General features: G+C 42.5%; 1 protein-coding gene across 2 annotated transcripts in view; it reads right to left on the minus strand.

Annotated features, from left to right (window-relative positions):
• The window catches only part of hip1 (huntingtin interacting protein 1), a 56,987-nt gene that overhangs the window by 24,746 nt on the left and 13,345 nt on the right, over positions 1–18,896 (minus strand). For both annotated transcript variants that reach the window (XM_084065499.1, XM_084065500.1), the window contains exons 2-10: positions 7,708–7,771; positions 7,062–7,204; positions 6,315–6,371; positions 3,715–3,795; positions 2,191–2,267; positions 1,910–1,971; positions 735–875; positions 515–572; positions 146–221 (exon numbers count right to left, since the gene is read on the minus strand). In XM_084065499.1, coding sequence (XP_083921625.1) covers positions 146–221; positions 515–572; positions 735–875; positions 1,910–1,971; positions 2,191–2,267; positions 3,715–3,795; positions 6,315–6,371; positions 7,062–7,204; positions 7,708–7,771 — 759 coding nt within the window. The remainder of the gene's footprint in view (positions 1–145; positions 222–514; positions 573–734; positions 876–1,909; positions 1,972–2,190; positions 2,268–3,714; positions 3,796–6,314; positions 6,372–7,061; positions 7,205–7,707; positions 7,772–18,896) is intronic.

Genomic DNA, 18,896 nt, shown 5'->3' on the forward strand with positions numbered 1-18,896 from the left:
TAGATGTTAAATTTAGAAAAAATAAGAACTGATATACTGTCGAGAATGTATAAACATGGTCTAAGAAGCTGGCATTACAGAGAAAAAAAGGAAAGGATATAAGAAAAAAAGATGGTAAATAATGTTTCACAAAATAAACGCTCACCTCAGGTAACTGTGGGATCTGAATCAGTCTCTTGAAGTACTGCAGGTTACTGGAGCGGTAGAATAGACTTTTCAATCTGAGGGAGAGAGAGATTTTGTGAGAAGTGTCTGCTATATTTTCTCATTTTCGTAGACATTTCTGCATTGTATTGTCCCATTGGAAATCAGTAGCTTACAGCTGAATTTCCCAGCATACCCTCTTGTTGCACAAGGACAAGAGCAAGATTGAGAAACCGAGACATAACATAACAATAACATAGGGACAAACTCATTCGTTGTGATTAATAACTCATAACAGTCTACAGATATACAGTCTAGACTGTATTCAGCAAGACTGACTGTTAGTACTGTGTCTACTGGGACAACTCACTTCTTAAACTGCTCTTGGAAACGGTCTCTGTGGCCCTGGAGAGTGTCTGCTGGAAGGCCTGTAAGCACACGGTAAAGCGCAAGGTAAAGCTTTACCCGTGCAGTAGAATCTTTCAATCATTTGTGGAAATGTGCCAAAAACATGCACGCCTCTGTAGGGCAGGCCGTTCTCATATATTGTAGTTCTACTGTGCAACCAGCAGGGGGTCTGTTCCACTCACATGAGTGCAGTTTGAAAAGCAGCTTGACGGTGTAGTCGTACAGATGGCTACAGTCCAGGATCACTTGGATTAGAGGCGCAAGACGACACTGGCCTGCTGCTGTTACGGACACTGACCGAGACATGTCCAGGGAGCTGAACACTGTTGTTGGATGAAGGGACACACAAATACACATTAAACATATTATAGATTAAGAGATCAAATGCACAAACACAATCAATATAACTATGAGGGTTCATCAAACATCAAGGGAGTGGAGTCCCATACACACGTGTGTAAATCCTCGGTGTTAAAGCCATCCCTTTCTAACTCAGAGAATGTACAAACCCTTACAGGTCTATTTGGTTCCATTTGTACACTATCCAAGTTAAATTAACTGAGGATTTTACTCTGTACACTACACACAAACACAATTTATTCGGCCTCTCTTACTTCCCCACCCACTTGTCACATCCCTCTCTGACTTGAGTCAGCGACCTGGGCACCAAAATAAACTGGAAAAGCCCGAGAATGGGTGTGCTCCCTCCTTTAGACGAAGACAGGGGGGAATCAGAGTGTCTCAAGTCAAGCAGAAACGGCGGTTTCAACCTGAACACTAAATGAATTGTCTGCCCCCCCCCCCGCGCCTAAATCATTGCTTCCTCGCCTCATTCCCCTCCTGCCCTGCCGCGCTCCATCTTCGATGCCAGGGCCTGAGTGCCTCTGTTCACTGCACACAGAGGTGTGGTTTCCTGACACAGGCGCGCACACACACCTCAAGACTCTCCGTTCCTAGATGACGTGATGCCTTCAAAATACACCAGATAGATTGTAGTAGGGGAACCGGGAAAGCTATGGGCTTGTCGTGTGAAACAGGCACTGTTCAGTCACACTGGAATTAACGTTCCAATCGGTACTCGCAGTATGATATATGGATACTATATTTGGGTTTCATGCATCATTTAACAAAGGCTCATCTTGGTTGACTAATACAGACGCGAATAGGCAACAGAATGTCTTGATGATACATTGGTTTGAGTAAGTGTGATTGACTACGAGCATTTGTATGCGTCTCGTGTGTGCGTGTGCGTGTGCGTGCGCGTGCGTGTGCGCGTGCGCGTGTGCCAACATCTCCTGGCGGCTTAGGTAAGCCTGGCTAGTTGGGAGGACCAGAAAAGGAGAGCAGAATAACTTACCACCCAGGAAGAGGTTGAGTTCCAACTCCAGGTAGTCAAACATCTCCACTGTCAGCTGGAAACTACAAAGGGGGGAGGGGGTTAGAGAGAGAGACAGAGAAAGAATGGAGAGGTAAGTGAGAGCAAGGTGTAAAGTAATTTAAAAAATAACCACCAATTTAGCTAATGATGAGAAGATGCAAACTGGTACAGAAGGCCCAAGGACCACATTCCCAAATCTCCAAGAAGCAACTGATTCTGTAGCAGTAACAATCATAGCAATTGCGATAACAACAACTTACAAGTTGTTGACATCATTCTCTCCCGCGTCGTCAAGCTGTCGGTTTGACATCTGCAGGTTGCCCGGGAAACGGGGGTTCTGGGTGAGAAGACGAGAAGGAAGTAGTTCAAAGAGTTGAGTTGATTAGATCTATTAAGTCACAGATTGGGGCATCAACCTCTCCAGCACATGCATGCATCAGATGATTTGAAGCTAAAACTATTTGGCTTTTTGATCAAGCATTGTGCAGTGAGAAGTTAAGGAACAGTTTCACCTTAGAGTCGTATACAACATTTTATCCTAAGTGGTGCTTTTGCAGGGATGCAAATAAAGGTAGCTCCTACCATATTATTATACTGTACATTGTGAGGAAGCATCTATTTTGCAAGCACAGTAGGAAGTCCATCTATAATTTAATCATTCATTATCTTTGCCAGCCCAAGGCGGGGCGAGAGATAGTTTTTTATTTATAAAGTGCTTTTTCAGTAACAAGGAGAAATACAATATGATACAAACAGTATGCAGAGTCGTAGACTATAGAGTACAGAAGTCCTGCCGTAAAGTAATTTCTCTATGGAGAATAACATTGGGTCATCATAGAATTGTCTCATATAAGAATTGTGGTCCAAAAATAAACAAACTGTCTGGGCGATATTGTCAGGGAGGTGGCTCTGTATCGTTTATGATAGTCAGTCACTCATATTTGAAACAGAAGTATGGGGAAACAGATGTAAACAAAGATGGAGCTCATGAAAAAACACACAAGAAAGAAACTACTGGTTGTAGAGTTGCCAAACAAAAGTGGAAGTCTTAATTTTGATGAGGAAAATGTTTGAGTAGATGTGGGCAACACAAGCTGTCGATTCTTCAGAGAAATTGAGGTGAGAAATGAACTGGCAGATCATAGTTTTTGTTAACAGTAGTAAGTAAGCAAGGGCTAAAATGCCAGGCAATCCCATCAGCTGCTGGCTATTGCAGAACTGCAATAGCCACCAATAGCCATCACTTTGGTAGTGACAGAACCATCAGAATTTATCATGAAAATATCAGAACAGGTTTGAAATGATTGGAGAGGCCCAGAAGATTCTTTGAGAAGCTTACCAGATAGAATGATTATTATTGTGAACATTGGTACCTACCAAGGCCCCGGGACACGATTTCTCCTCAGATTATCGGTAGTGGCTTACCTGGGCTAACTAACTTGTGCCATTTCTCCTAGAGTCTGAGTTTGGCTCAAAACAATGCTCAGAGGCAACTTCAGAGGTCACATATTCATTTCCAGTCATCAGTGGAGAAACATCCAACCACAACATTGTGTAATAGTAGTAACACTGCCACAGACTCTCAGCCAGCCTGCCCAGCTGTCTTATAAAAACGCTATATTACAGATTCATGAAAAGCTATTAGTCTAAGAGCAAAACATTTTCTATGAAGGTGCGCGCCCCCAGAGAGAGAGAAAGACGTCAGCACTAAAAGTGGAGTCTGAGGCAGTGATAATTAGTGATGAGAGATTGGTGCCTGTGTTTAATAGGCCAGGTCGACTCACTTTGATGTGAAACTCCATTTTGGTGATGAGCAGTTTGAGGTAGATGCTGCACAGCTTCCCATAGCCTTCACTCAGGTGACCCTGAGGGTAGAGACAGAAAAAAAATAGAGACGTGAAGTGAAAGTGTTGGACAGACGGAGGGTAGGGACATGATCAAAGGGAACTCTTGGGAGGCATGCAAATTTGCTCATCAGTGTTGCCTAACATTCAGGAAGCAAATAATTATTTCATGAGAAAATCTGTGGTGACACTTCAACTGAGAGTGGGATACACTGTGAATGTAAAAATGTTCAAAAAGCCAATTCTTTACACTTCAGGGCTGACCAGCACAGATCTCCTCTTCCTGCTGCATAGCTTCAGCATTTACATTAAAATATTAAGCAGGCCAGTTCAGTTTGGATCAGGTCCAGTCCAGTTCAGTCCAGTCCATGACCACAATTATTACATAATCACCTAATCACAATGATTTGATATAGTCGCTATTATTTTGCATAATCATTTCCATGTTGAAAAATGTTCAAACATTTTCTAACATTTTCAAAAATAGCGGAAATAGCAGATCTACGAACTCACAAGGCGTCATGATGGGACGCGTTGTGAGCTTGTAGATCGGCTATTTCCGCTATTCAAAAAATATCTTGGAAGTATACAGTTATCAAATATGTCAGTCATTTCTTAGTCATATCTGCCCTGTGCAAGTTTTGTTTACAAAGCCTAAAAGGCAAACATATGTTCCAATGTGCAATGCCAAAAAGGCAAAAATACAATTAAAATCGTTAATCGCAATCATTTCATTTGTATGACAACCAATCAAGTAAAATTTCATGATCACTTGATAGGCCGAAACATCCCCTGTCTGAAAGTTCAGTAGTCGTGTTATTTGGTCAATTGCTTCTCACTTTTCCCAACTCTGTATAAGAAGGGTTGATGACATCACAACAGGAAAGGAGAGGCCACGACCCTAGTCAGATGGACCACACTTCCTGCATTCTCCGAAGCAGTGACATCAGCAGAAAATTGAGTAATGTTATACCAGGAATAAGTTATTACTAAGCAGCATAGGCCCTCCACCCAAGTCAACCACAACTCAATGCATACACAAAGAAAGACTGTCCAATTTACTGACTTACTGGAACATGTCTGAACATGTTTACACAATAACACACAGGAATTTCATCATAACAGTTTATATCCAAAGTACAACATACTAAGAAACCTGCTCCCTTAGCTCAAGACAGATTTCCATGGTGATTTGGGTCTGCATTCATTATTGAGGAAGGTTTTCCCCACAATATTATAGACAATATTTCACCACTGACACAGGTACAACTCCAACACTGACACAGGTACAACTCCAACAGAAGAGCCAGCATAATGATTTGCATAATGATTTTGTCTAGCCCCTCCTGCGTCTAGCTGGCAGACTATGCCATGTAAGATACTGAGTAGGTCTGTCACAATTATTGCATAATTGTTTAATAGCAATTATTTGAGATAATTATTTTTGCATAATCGTCATAATCGTTTCCATGTTGAAAAATGTTCACACCTTTTCAAATATTAAAAAACACAGAAATAGCAGATCTACAAGCTTACAAGCTTCAACGCGTCTGATGGGTCTAATTTTGTACCATTTTCTTATGGATCTAAAGTGTACCATTTTCCATTTGTATGTGTTAATATGGTTAAAAGTGTCAGTGCCTCTCAGGCAGCCTGCAACATTGTTTTGGTCTGATGGGCTCCTTCTGCTATGTCAACAATATTAGATAGCAGGTTAACCTTGTTGCCACACAGATTTGTTGTTATAAACATTGTGCATAAATGATACCCCAACCTTGGTTGCCCAGGAAACGGAGCCATTCGAGACATAACTGACGGCTGACGTGATGACGAAAGGCGTAACCCTGCGTAATGTGTATATAACTTTGTATCTCTGTTTTAACGTCAGAAGAATATATCTGGAACCATGCATTTCCGACACTTGTAAGATCTCTTCTCTGGAATAAACCCAAATACTATTATTAACATGTTTCCTTCCTCCGTTTATTGATGTAATTAATTCTCATCTGACCGATAGATATGGACCAGTATTTACTCGGAAAAATAAAGCTATCAGCGTCACTTTGTGACACGTTGTAAGCTTGTAGATCAGCTATTTCTCTATTTTTACATGTATAATGTCAATAAGTTCTTTGTATATTTAAGTTACTTGTCATATCTGCCCTGTGCAATTTTTGATTACGCCTAAAAGGCTTCATTATGTTCCAATGTTCAATGTCAAACACTCAAATAATCGTTAATCGCAATTATTTGAGTGACAATTAATCGTCAACTTAAATTTGTAATCGTGACAGCCTTAATACTGAGCAGAATTAGCCGTTTTAAAACAGCCAGACAATGACTTCTTCCTCTGTTGCAACAAAAGCTGATCGACTGACAACAACAGAAATATCAATTTGGGGGATCTTGACATAAAAAAAGGTTTGAGAACCCCTGCTTTACGGTTCCATTTGTACACTCTCAGGATTAAATTAACACTCAATATTTTACAGTATGAGTATATCATCACACCTTGCTATGAACTCTGTGCCCTTACTTACCCACATCCTACTCATGTCCGTCAAGTCAGCCTTGTTCCTCATCGAATCCTTTATCACCTGGGGAGAGAGCAGGAAAAGCTTATCCAATGACAAAATAAAGTTTTTGTTATTGATTAAATTAAATTGACAGAAGAAATGTATTATTTGAGTTTATGTGGGTGTATATGGGTGGCCACCTGACTTATCAAAGAAGCTGAATACAGTAGGTATAAAACTGGAAATTGGAAATACAATAATCACCTGTATGGAGATTTTGTTTACTCCATATAGTGCTGGTCTACAACAGTTATTGTCTCCGCCATGTTTTCGCCCCTGTCCATCCGTGTGTCAGTCCGTGTGTGTGTGTCCGTCTGTGAGCAGCTAATCTCCGGCACCGTTAGACCGATCGGCGTAAAACTTTGCATGCACACTCCCTGGAGGCCAAGTAAAAACCTCTGCCTGGTATTCTTCCCACCGGGAAACAAACTCTACTTAAACTCGGTTATAGCGGTACCAGGAGGCACCTGATATTACTCCTACAGTTTGTCCAAACATCATGCAAATCGGTACACATCATCTCTGAAGTCATGTGATCCAAGGCGGAGTTGTCCGATTGTGTGTGTGTGTGTGTGTGTGTGTGTGTGTGTGTGTGTGTGTGTGTGTGTGTGTGTGTGTGTGTGTGTGTGTGTGTGTGTGTGTGTGTGTGTGTGTGTGTGTGTGTGTGTGTGTGTGTGTGTGTGTGTGTGTGTTATTAGAGTCGGTACATACGTTTGGATGTCCATCTCGTAGTAACTTGTGGAAGACATGGCAGAACTTCCAGCAGAGTACTGCGTTACTGGACAGGGGCAGCCGGTTGACCGCTGCCCAGAAGGTATGGGCCCCTTTCTCATGGTGGGTACCCAGGATACAGGGTGACGGCAAGAGTCAAGGAGAACACAACATGCTTCAGTGGATCACAGCAACACACAGCCCTGTCTTCCTGTACAACAAAGCTGTGCAACGCCTCAAAATGTTGGACAAAACCCAGCAGACCAGACACTTGGGGTAAAAAAAAATATATTTTCCCCTCTCTCTCGTACTAGCACTGTGTTTGTTTCACAGATGACAGAATTAGCTCGGCTATGTGGCCATGCATAGACTCGAGGATGACATTATGTTTATTGTTTGGATCTTGCACCAACAGAACCCTCCAGTCATGGAGAAATGCTTAAGAACTTCAACAAACACACAAGAATCAGGGAACACATTGCTCTTCTACTTGCCAGGTCAAAACAAACTCTACTCAACTCTACTGCACAAGCACATGTATACCAACACACATGCACGCAAAATCCTAGACAAAAAAACAAACAGAGGCAGAGAGAGACACAAACACAAGTTCTATTGCACATACAGTTACACACACAAAGGATATTCCTGGCATGCTTCTCTTTGACAGCAACCTCCTGTGTGTTGATGGCCTTGTTGATGCTGACAGCCTGTAATTGCGGAGGGAAAGAAATCCTATTAGTACACATCTATATATTTCACACATTTAAACACAATCTCATTTCAAGATTCAAGAGGGTTTTATTTGTCACTCACTCGTACAGGTACAAGCATTATTAATGGCATGTTCTGCAAGACTGTGCTGGCAATAATAAAATAGAAAAAAATGAAAAATAAGATACTAGTAATCCTACTATACTTCTAGTAACCATCTTGAGTAGGTGCGTAGGTGAGTAGGTAGGTGAGTAGGTGAAGCTACCCGGTTCTCCTCAGTGGCTGGACCAATTGCTCTGATTTTGCACACAGCCATTGACCATTACCATCTGAACTTAACTGTGAAGCCCGTTTTTCAATTTCACCAAATCTCAGCTTCTTATTAGCGTTTTTGTGTCAAACACTGTCGCCATGGTTACGGGGCTGCCCAGCTATGGGACGAACTGCCTCCCGGGTTGCCAGATCATGTGCGCATATCCCCCCACGGATGCGTCGACCGGGTATGGTCTAGTAATAATAATAATGATAATACTAGATGCAATGAAAAATAAAAAAAGAGAAAGAAAGTAACCCTAACCCAGAAAATATAGTTACTAAAGAACAGGTCAAAACTATTTTAGCAGCAATAGGAAATGTATGGGGGGGGGGGGGGGTGCAGTTAATATCTGGATTATAGAATGTGTATACACACATATACAGCGCATATCATTTCACTTGGATTGAAGGATATGGCAGAGTTTTAGTGAGGGATGTATGATGCCTTAATTTAGAGTGTGTGTCTATGACATAGGTACAGTACATGAATGTGTTGGCCTGGCAAAACAAGCAGCAGCTTAGAGACCTGGGATAATCCCTTGTTTGTACTGTATGTGCAGTGATCTACAGCAACAGAGAGGCTGAACAAAACAATGCCACAGAGCCATCTCACCAAACATCTGTCAGGCTATGACACCAGCAGAAAAGAACATCATCGCAAAGTGGGGAAAGAAGACATAGGCCCAACAGTGGAAAAATCTTCAATTACTGGACCAACAGCAGTATAGGCAACCAGTAGTAAAGAGTACCAGGAGTACAAGGCCCATAGTCGATAGTCATAATGCTGCGATCGTATCTTCTATATAAAGTTAGGGTTATGGCCATGCCTAACATACAGCCCATATATGACATCACAGCACTGATGTGTGTGTGACAAATATGGACGTCAGCGCAAATCGACAATGCCCTGCAACGGTCAATCCTGAGCTCAATCAGAGAGAGAGGGATGGTGAGGTTAGCGGGCGAAGGAGACAGGGAGAGAGAGAGACTTTTTTATCCACACAATAACCCGCCCGGAGAGGGGGGGAGAGAAAGAGCCCATTTCACACATGCAACACCCAGGCGAGGGAGAGCCTATTTCAGCCATGCAATAACTCGGCTATTGCAGAGGGCAATGCTGGGTTCTGAACGGAAAAATATGCCCATTTACGGCCATGCCTGACACACGAGCCCATATACTGTAAGGCCATGCCTGACGTCAAAGTACTGAGTATGTGTGTCAAATGATGGACAAATTGGACACACTTGACACCAGTGCAAATTGGCATTGTTGTTTTCTGAGCTCAATCAGCGAGATAGAGGGAGAGAGGGCAAGGGAGAGTGAGAGGGGTGGGAGAGTGAGAGGGGTGGGAGGGAGAGGGAGAGAAATTGACTATTTCACTCCACGCAATAACACAGCAAATGTTGGGTACTGAAATCTGAACATGCTGATCGACGCGTCGCTTAGCGACTTATGTCAGTGCAATAAACCCATACCGGACAAGCTGATTTACGGTGATCAAGTAAGAGTGCAGGACAAGGAATAAGCGAGACGAGATAAAGCAACTATTTGTAGTATAGAAGACAATTTGATACAAGGGAGGCTCAGGCTCCGGTGCTCCAGTGACTAACCAGTTAGTACTTTGGTCAAATATAATCCCTCCAGGTTCCATTCTGAATGTGAGACATGTGATTCCTTCTATCTGACCTCACTTACCTGTCCCTCAACTGTTCTATCATGAATTAAGTAGAAATGCCTAGAAATATTAAAAAAAAAAAAAATACAGCCTAATACAACATGGATGATGATGACCATTGTTCTTGTCACTCAGCTACAACAGTAAGTCACTTTACTGTAATGCAGCATTTACGACTAGGAAAAAATAACATTTAAACTAGTACATCATGATATTAACCTACCAAAATCCCAGAAGATGTCTAGTCTCATATTACAATATTGATATTCTTTATTGCCAAGCTCTGAATCCAAATAGTATACTGTTGTTTTGCAGAAGCCAACAAAATGCAACTGAAATTCATCAAATACACTCAGACTGACAGTCATTTCCAACTGGTTGCATTTTCATTGCTGGAACGACCAAATTCTCACTTGACAGGATGTGAGATAAGAATAATAGACATAAATGCATTGTGACAAATACGGGTGTGTGGATGACCATGACTTTGAGATACTGTATGAAATCTACTGTAGGATGTAGGCATGGCCTAAATCCCATCCTTTCCACCTCCTGTTCAAAATCACTGTCACTTCCCAGACACGGTACTGTGGGTTCTCCTTGCACCATCATCTTTGGAGCCATGGATAATTAAGTACCAGTGGGCTGTGCCTACATTCGGGTACACAACCGGCCCTTTCCCACCGGATGGTAGTAGTAACTTCTGTGTTACGCCCCCTTCTGTGACGCACGTGGAACTGCTTCGCCCCTAGTCATGCGTCACATTCCAGGAGCACTGCCCGGCTTCACTCTGTGGTGGAAAATTGTGCTCGGCACTGGCACTGCCTGGGGGGGGGGCATAATTTACGATTCTGTCCCTATTGGTACATAACTCGAACGGCGCTAAGTCGGCTCTAGGGGACTTCGCAACGTTCGGCACGCAGACTCGCTCGCCTGCGGCTCGTTGGGCGGTGCCTCTCGTTGCTCAAGTTCAATTGAGACGACGCGCCTCAGTCGTTGTAACTGATTTTTGCCTAACTACTTCCTAACTTAACATTAGGGGCTGTAGTCTGTTCTCACCAAGTGGGCCGAGTGGTCCGCCTCGCTGGGGGCGACAAAAACTACGCCTAAACCTAACCTTAATCCTAATAAAATAATTTGCGGCGCATTTTAGATAAGATAAATGGTAAGCGGCGGGAGCGGGACTCGATACAGGGACGTTGGGATTGAAAGTCAAATGCTTAACGTTGGACGGATGCCATCGAACTATCTGTTATTGCAGGGTTTTGGGAGTTATTAAGGCGGTCCGCTCACATGAGTGGCACAGAAGTGGGCGTCGCCAAGTTACTACGATCCGGTGGGAAAGGCCCGTTTGAATACGGTACACTCAAATTCTCACTGGAAGAGGTGGGGGGGGGGACAAAACAACAAAAAGCAACAGAACATTGCAACATGCTTTTTTGGTCAATTTGGTTAGGTTAAAACAACAGTAAGCATGAGTATGTAGGCTGGGGTCAGGAGAGGACAGTAGGCTAGTTTCATAATCTCACTTCCCCCAGATGTCCTGAGTCTTCACTTCCTCACCACATGTGTGTGTACTGCCAGGACTGGAAGTCCACTGTAAATCATCCATGGTCCACTCCACTCAAGTGTGTTGGGGGGGGGGGGGGGGGGGGTGAACAGAGAGCGAAGAAAGGAAAGAGGAAAGGAGCGTGAGAGGGAGGTGAGGGGGGCTTTACGAATAAGGTTAGGAATGCAGAAGGAAGGAAAGAGAAACCGGTTGAGGAAAGCATGGAGAAATGGATGGAAGCAGGAAAAGCAGAATGGAGAGAGGGAGAAAACAGAATGGAGAGAAGGGGAGAAAACAGAATGGAGAGAAGGAGAGAAAGCAGAATGGCGAGGGGGGTGGGCGGGGGGGTGAAGAGCATTCACAGACCATACCGAGTATACCACTGGAGCATTTTCAAACTAAGCATGTACAAATAATAGAGATAATAGTCAAAACGGATGATAAAAGACCCACAAATACTACATGAATCCCTTTCCAAAAAGCCAACAGACAGAAACTAATTCAGAAGGTATCATTTGAATTCAGGCCTGGTTTTCACAAGGAAGCTTTGTTCTCCAATTAGCTTTGTTAACTGTCTCATAAATGGAACGCTTAGTGCTACGATTTTTGTTGGGAAACCTGTGCTGCGTTCATGTGGTCCTCCTTCTGACTTAACGTTTTTCTTTGGCTAATGCTCACGTGCAGTTGGTTAGGACTTTTGAGCAGAAAAAACATGGAGCTAGTCTAAAAGCTTCAGTTTTTGCATGGCATCTTATATCTTCTGTATATCTTCTGAGGTGAAAGATTACAATTACATCACCACTTCTCATGTATCAAACATTTCTACAATTTTCTAGAATCGTTGAACTGGCTTGGTAGGCCCTTTGTGTGCTATTTCCGGGTTGGAAACACCTTAACCTAAAATACCCAACACCACCATGCCTTTACTGGTCATTGTAAGAGTACAATGACAAATGAATGAATGCAGCACTAGTCTAGAGATCTGTTTATTATCTCAGCCAAGTAGGGTTATGCTTTCACCCCCGTTGTTTGACTGTCTGATCAATTTAAAAAAGTACTGTATTAGCCAGACTGCCATAAAATCTGCTTTGTACATTCATGCGCCCAGGAGGAAGAACCCATCAGGTCAACCTTTGAACCAAGCAAACTAGAAAGATGTTTAGACCTTGGCAGAGGTCTGAACTAGTGCATTCTTATTCTTTATATGAAGATGAAATCAAGACAACATACAAGAGTAGACAGAATCCTCTAGAAATCAAAGGATGTCATTAATAAATAAAAGATTCAGCAAAACACACATTCATTCATGGCTGGAGCAGCACAGTAAAGACAATGCAAGCTTTTCCCTCTCTCCGTAATTTCAAAAGCACGTTGGAGAAAGGTGACAAGCACGTCTTTGTGTGGAAGGGATTGACTTGCAGAGTGAGTGTCTAATTAAGTCACAGCTGTGCCTCCAGTAAGGGAGACACAGGACGAGGAAAGGGAGGAATAGCAGGAGACATACGCGAAGGAGTGCATAGCTGGCCGCCGGTGCTTCACCAAACTGACATGGCTTTAAATACCACTCCAGTCATGGCTCTGTAGTCTGTACTCTGTAACTCTACCACATCCTTTTAAGACGGTTGACTGACCGTGTCTCGACTACTATCATTAAAGGACACATCCGTTCATTTTTAGTGTTATCTTTGATATGTGGCAAATCACTTACCAACGTAGAAATGCCCATTGAGTTACTCCACAAATCCCCCTGTAGACCCCCACCGTTGGCATAATACGAGGCGCGAAGATAGCCCAAATTCGCCTATTTTAACAAATGCAAAGTCTGTTTTTTTTCTCCTAGCACTCATTGTGGAGCCCCATGAGACCCTTACAGGCGATGATAGTCCCGACAAGCTAACCGCTAATAACAGAACGCGCTAACGCTCGTTGCTTGTTTCTCTCCGAAACCTGGCAACCTGGTGTTGCCAGGCAGAGAAACAAGCAACATCATCGCCTGTAAGGGTCTCATGGGGCTCCACAATGAGTGCTAGGAGAAAAAAAACAGACTTTGCATTTGTTAAAATAGGCGAATTTGGGCTATCTTCGTGCCTCGTATTATGCCAACGGTGGGGGTCTACAGGGGATTTGTGGAGTAACTCAATGGGCATTTCTACGTTGGTAAGTGATTTGCCACATATCAAAGATAACACTAAAAATGAACGGATGTCTCCTTTAAATATGTATATGTAAGGAAGGACTTAATGTGGATGGACACTGTGTAGTACACCTATAGCTCAAGCAAAAACTCAAGCTGTGTGTGCATGTTTGTTTTAACAGTCACCAGTTAGGCTTATGCATCCATATCAAGACTTCAAATAATATCTAATTAAGGAGCATAATGACGGCAGCCCAACAATCCCAGTTTCCACTACAGGTTATGACCAAGATTGCTTGCTGTTGTTAACAGCTGATGAGAAGGCGTGCGATTTTCAGTGCTACATGACCGTAGTTCCCTTTTCCAGAAGATGGCATTCCCGTTTCCTGTTCCGGGTCAGTTTCTCATAGCTAAATTTGATTGGCTCAGCATCAGATTCGGAAACACACAACACTTTCATGTGTTTCCGGTACAAATCGGCCGCTGAGCCAATCCAATGAAGCTACGCAGAAGAGGAAACAGGAATGCCACCTCCGAAAAGTGAACTACAGTCATGTGCACAGCCCTTCTGGTCTAAAAAATTTGAATCGGCTCTGCCCTGAAAGCAGTCACTGAATGTGCTTTCATTTCGAAAATTGTAGATTTTCTTGTGGTTTGCAGAGCAGCCCCACCAAAGTAATGCAAGATATAATCAGGTATCCAAATACCATGGGACAGAAGTCCCGAGCTGAGCGTTCTACTGTCAGTGAAATAAGAGGAGGACAGATGGTTGCAGACTCTCAGCAAACAGTCTAATCTCTATAGAAACCGTCCGCTGATGAAGGCCTGAGAGCCCGAAACGCGTCTGTTTGTCACAGACTGCTGCTGCGGTAAATACAAAAATTAAAGGATCTACACCATGAATTAAAAAAATAATAATAATATTTAATATCATATTGTTTATGTCCCTCAAACGTTTTGCAAAAGGTTTGAGCCTAAATCAAGCCTCAGATATACTCAATCCAACTAACTTCTCTCTGGCTTATAAAGCACTTTCACCTGCAATACCACATTGTTCTGTTTGGCACAGGGCGCTATTGAGCCAGTTTGTATGCATGTTATCTCCTGGTTCTGTGTGGGAAAAGTAAAAAAAAATGGTTGTAACTGAAAAACGGGAGGTATTGTAGGGTGCAAATCAGTTTGGCCTGTTTTGAGACCAATTTACAGAAATCCTCAGATTTGCTGTGAAAGCTTGAGTGTTCAAACTGGGGTATTTTTGGGGATAGAAGAGGTAGGGGAGACCAAAAACACACAAAAAAGAAGAAAAAGTTAAAATTCCTGGTGTAGTCCCTTTAAAAGAAAGATTACCTGTGAGTGCGGACTGTTTCTGTGTAGACCATATTCACACGGTGGCCATTTTGGAATTTTACCATTTTTGCCACCCCGTTGCTGCATTTCATTAACTTAATAGCAATATGGCCGCCGTGTGAATATGGTTTATAGAAGATATAATCAAGTGTCATCATCTGTAAAAGGTCCTCTGTACTAGAAACGTCTTCTTCAGTTCAAAATGTTCACTACACCAGGATCTTTCTTAAATAGTTAAAACATTTGAGTGGGTTTTTATTTTTTTCCACGTAATAAAAAAATAAATCAAGGGACGATTGAGAGACTCCCAATGCAAGTAGTTCCCACATGAGGATGACCCAATTAGTCCACAGTGAGACTTTGTACTTTGTGGTGGGGTTGAATGAGAGTGCCAGCTGCCCAGGACTGTTGGCATTGATTGGCTAGGGTGGCTCTCTGGCATTAATGGTCCATTAGCTCATCACAGCACCGCCAGACCAGCTGATGATGTGAAATGACTGCTTCGAGAAATTAAGTCAGGTGAGAAGAAAGTGAGTACATGGACGAGAGCAGAGAGAAGCCTAGCCCTATGAGGGAATCCCAGGCAGGTTGGCTTAATCTGGACAGATGTCCATGCCATTATGTGGGCATAGGTAGAGGCTACCTCAACTCCTTCCATCCTTCTTCCTTCACTTCCTGTCCTTTTCCTTACAATAATTTCCAATACTGGGCTCATCATGGATAGCCAGCGCTCAACTCACATCACTCTATTTCTCCCCTGCAAAATCTGTGAATCCTTTTTTGCTATTTGAAGCTATTTTTTAGATTATGGTCTGAACCCCCCCACCCCCCCACAGTTGGCCCCGACCAAACCAATTGGCCCCTCTGAGCAAGACATTGATATGCTGATCATAGCCTGGTTGTGTCCACCACAAGACTAGGGCAGAGCACAGGGCCTTAGAGAATAGAGAGAAGGCGTCTTCTGACTGTTAAAGGGGCACATTGTGTGGGGGCAAAACAAAACAAATGTATTATGCATAATCTTAAGGCATAATACATCGATAAATATGAATGTGTATTCTTTCTCTGATACAGCCTGCTGAAATGAGGACAAAATTAAATTAGCAGGGCCTAATAGTTTTCAAATTACTTTGGGTGCTTTATATAATTTACTAGTGAGCAGAGCCACGAGGTGATGGCTGTAATGACAGTCCAGACAGGCCAGTTCAGAAGAACCTAATGAAGGCTACGGCCAAAACATTGGTCAGAACATTTTCATTGCATTCAGGGCTCGAGTGCATGGTTTCTACTTCTTTAGGATTGTAATGCATATCCACCAGTATCCCTCTGTTTCAGCTCTAGCACATTTGAACTAGGCTAATATGAGACTATCAGATAACCGTATGTACCTAAATAGTCGGTTCTATTCAGTTACAAGAAAAAGCAATGCAAAAAACAAGGATATAGGACAGGTTAAACCTAGAATATGATTGGATCATGGATGAATGGATAATGCCTCTCTTTTATCAAACTAACTATCAAACTGATATTTCAATGCAATTGTCTGCCTTTATCAATCTGTTATCAATTTGGCCGATGATCAAATCTCACATCAAGTCTCAGCTCATGTACGCAAATGTTTTTCATCACAGACTTGCGGTGAAGCATAGTCAGAGAATCCGACAGGCATCTTATCATATGCAGCCACTTACTTAAAGATATGTAGGCTAACCTAACATCTAACCGTAATGTATGTATGCATCATATTGTATGTACCATATCCCTAGGTATTTTGAAATTGTTTGCAATTAACAGGGTTAACAGATGAATTACAAGCTATTCAAAATCAAGCAATTCAAATCAATCAATATTTACTATGTAATATGTTAGTTAGATGCAAATCAGTCACCTGTTTAAACAAGCTCTGACAATCAGTCAGATCTTGACAGTGGCAGATCTGTCTCTGTTAAATCTTTTCAGGATTTCATATTCATGACCACTGGAATCTTTTCACAGAGCGTGACATCTCCCAAGCAAGGTGGTACATCCTTCAGGAGTTATGCCACAATTTTAATTTGTCTATTCAGTTAAGGACAGAAATCCAGTGCTCAAATTCCATACCTGTGTCAGCAGCGCAGGTGCTGTCCACATTAGGAAAGGCCACCGGGATCTCAGCAGGAGATCCACACACCAGCCACCATCCATGAATGTTTGTGCATTCATCAGTGGTAAAAACTTCCACTCCATAAATGTTCAGGTCATTTGTTTGTGTCAGCCTTGCCAGGCTAAATAAATAAATTCCACCATGACATTGGAGTTAGCGAACATAATGCAGACTTTTGTCAGATCTGCAGATCAATCCATATGCGGACAAGGAAGTGAAGTATAGAGAATATAAGGTATTATTATCACTATAGGGTAATGTCACAGCAGAGCATATGATAACTTGTCACTTATACTCTGTTGTACGACGGTGTCGCTCATCGAATATAGCCGTTGCACAAGCTCACAACATGTCGCTATGGCAAGCAGAAATCTCATTAATATTTGTTGCAGATATTATGCTAATCAGAATGTGATATTTCTTTTTACAATGACTTATTTGAATAATAAACTAATAATGACAATTGCTTCATAGAAATGTATAGGAGCTAGTTATAGTAGTCATATAAGTACTTATTTACACATCATATTGAATATGCAGCATAAGCATATCTGAGGTTTTTGGTTGTTTATTGTAGGGCCAAGAAGCAGAATGCTCCACAGAGTTTAGCCACCATGAATACAGTGTCTCACACAAGTTCTGAGGGAGAAGACTGCAAATGAACCAAATGCTGTGTTTAGTGTGTTAGCTGGGGTACAAGTCAATTGTGGTATAGATGCAGGCTTCCAGAAATACTGAGAATATGTTCCAACTGCAGTTTTTAAATAAATTACTATTGCATCAGATCTGTTAATATTCTTAATTATGAGGTTAAAATCTTGACTGCTATTCAAAAGTAAAGAAGATTCAAAATAAGTAATGTTCCTGGGCCAGTGGTTACAATGGTGGGGCCGGTGATTTTGAAAAGTTACTGGCCTGGAGGGCCAATTACGTTTTGGAAAATAACCAGGGGTGGCCTGTGTTTTATGAATGCATGCAATCTTTGTGGGGATTGACAGCTACATAAAACAAAGAACAAAACAAAACAGTTTCTAATAGAAACACAGCAATAGAAGGTAGAACACCACAACCACCAGTAGTTTATAAATGTAGGCGTTAATGTATACAAGTTTGGGAAACACCAACTTTCACTTTTAGGTCTCGAGCAGAAAACGTTAGGGAAGCTCTGGAGTGGACCCTATAGCCGAACGCATGACAGTTAATTCACTCCATTTTGCATATCTTCTTTGTTCTGTCACAAAAGTTCTCGAAATGTCAGATGCCAAGAGAGATTCCATGCATTTCCACCACCATGTCAAAGCCTTATCTGGCCTCATCTCTCAATAGATTTTTCAGATTAGTACTTTTGTGGTGTGACTTAACGCACAGTGCCTCTGTGAATAGTGGGCAGCCACAATACAGGAAAGGATATAGACATTTCTCTGCCTTTACCATAAATCAAATGGCTCAGCTGCCCACAGTGGATGTGTGTAGCTGTGCTTCTGCCAAGACTTGCCCACCTAGGGGAATGGGTAAACAGACAGGGGATGAAGGGAGGAATGAAAACAGGAAACGTGCATGACTGCCTCTGAACGCACTGGCACAGTGAGGTGCTGGGTCACTGGGGCTGGGGCCCGGGGATAGAGGTGGAGGAGGAGGTGCAGCCTTTCAGTCAGACTTCCTGTCTTGGCACACCCTGTTCTGCCCATTTCCTGTCTGCCGAAAAAAATGCCCCAGCTCCACCCCTCTTCACTCAGAGACCTGCCCAGCCAAGTCAAACACAGGCACTAGTCAGTCATTCAAACACTGTCCGGTTATTAAGCTTTCCCACTGTCTCTCTGTCGTGTGCCTCCATGCACGTGCACACACACACACACACACACACACACACACACACACACACACACACACACATGTTCTCTGTCAGCCTCTTCCAGGTGCCCTTTAAAGGTCAACTGAAACACTACAATGTATGATG

The sequence above is a fragment of the Gymnoscopelus microlampas genome (genome assembly GCF_963454915.1).
Source record: "Gymnoscopelus microlampas genome assembly, chromosome: 8".
In the NCBI taxonomy this organism is placed as follows: domain Eukaryota; kingdom Metazoa; phylum Chordata; class Actinopteri; order Myctophiformes; family Myctophidae; genus Gymnoscopelus; species Gymnoscopelus microlampas.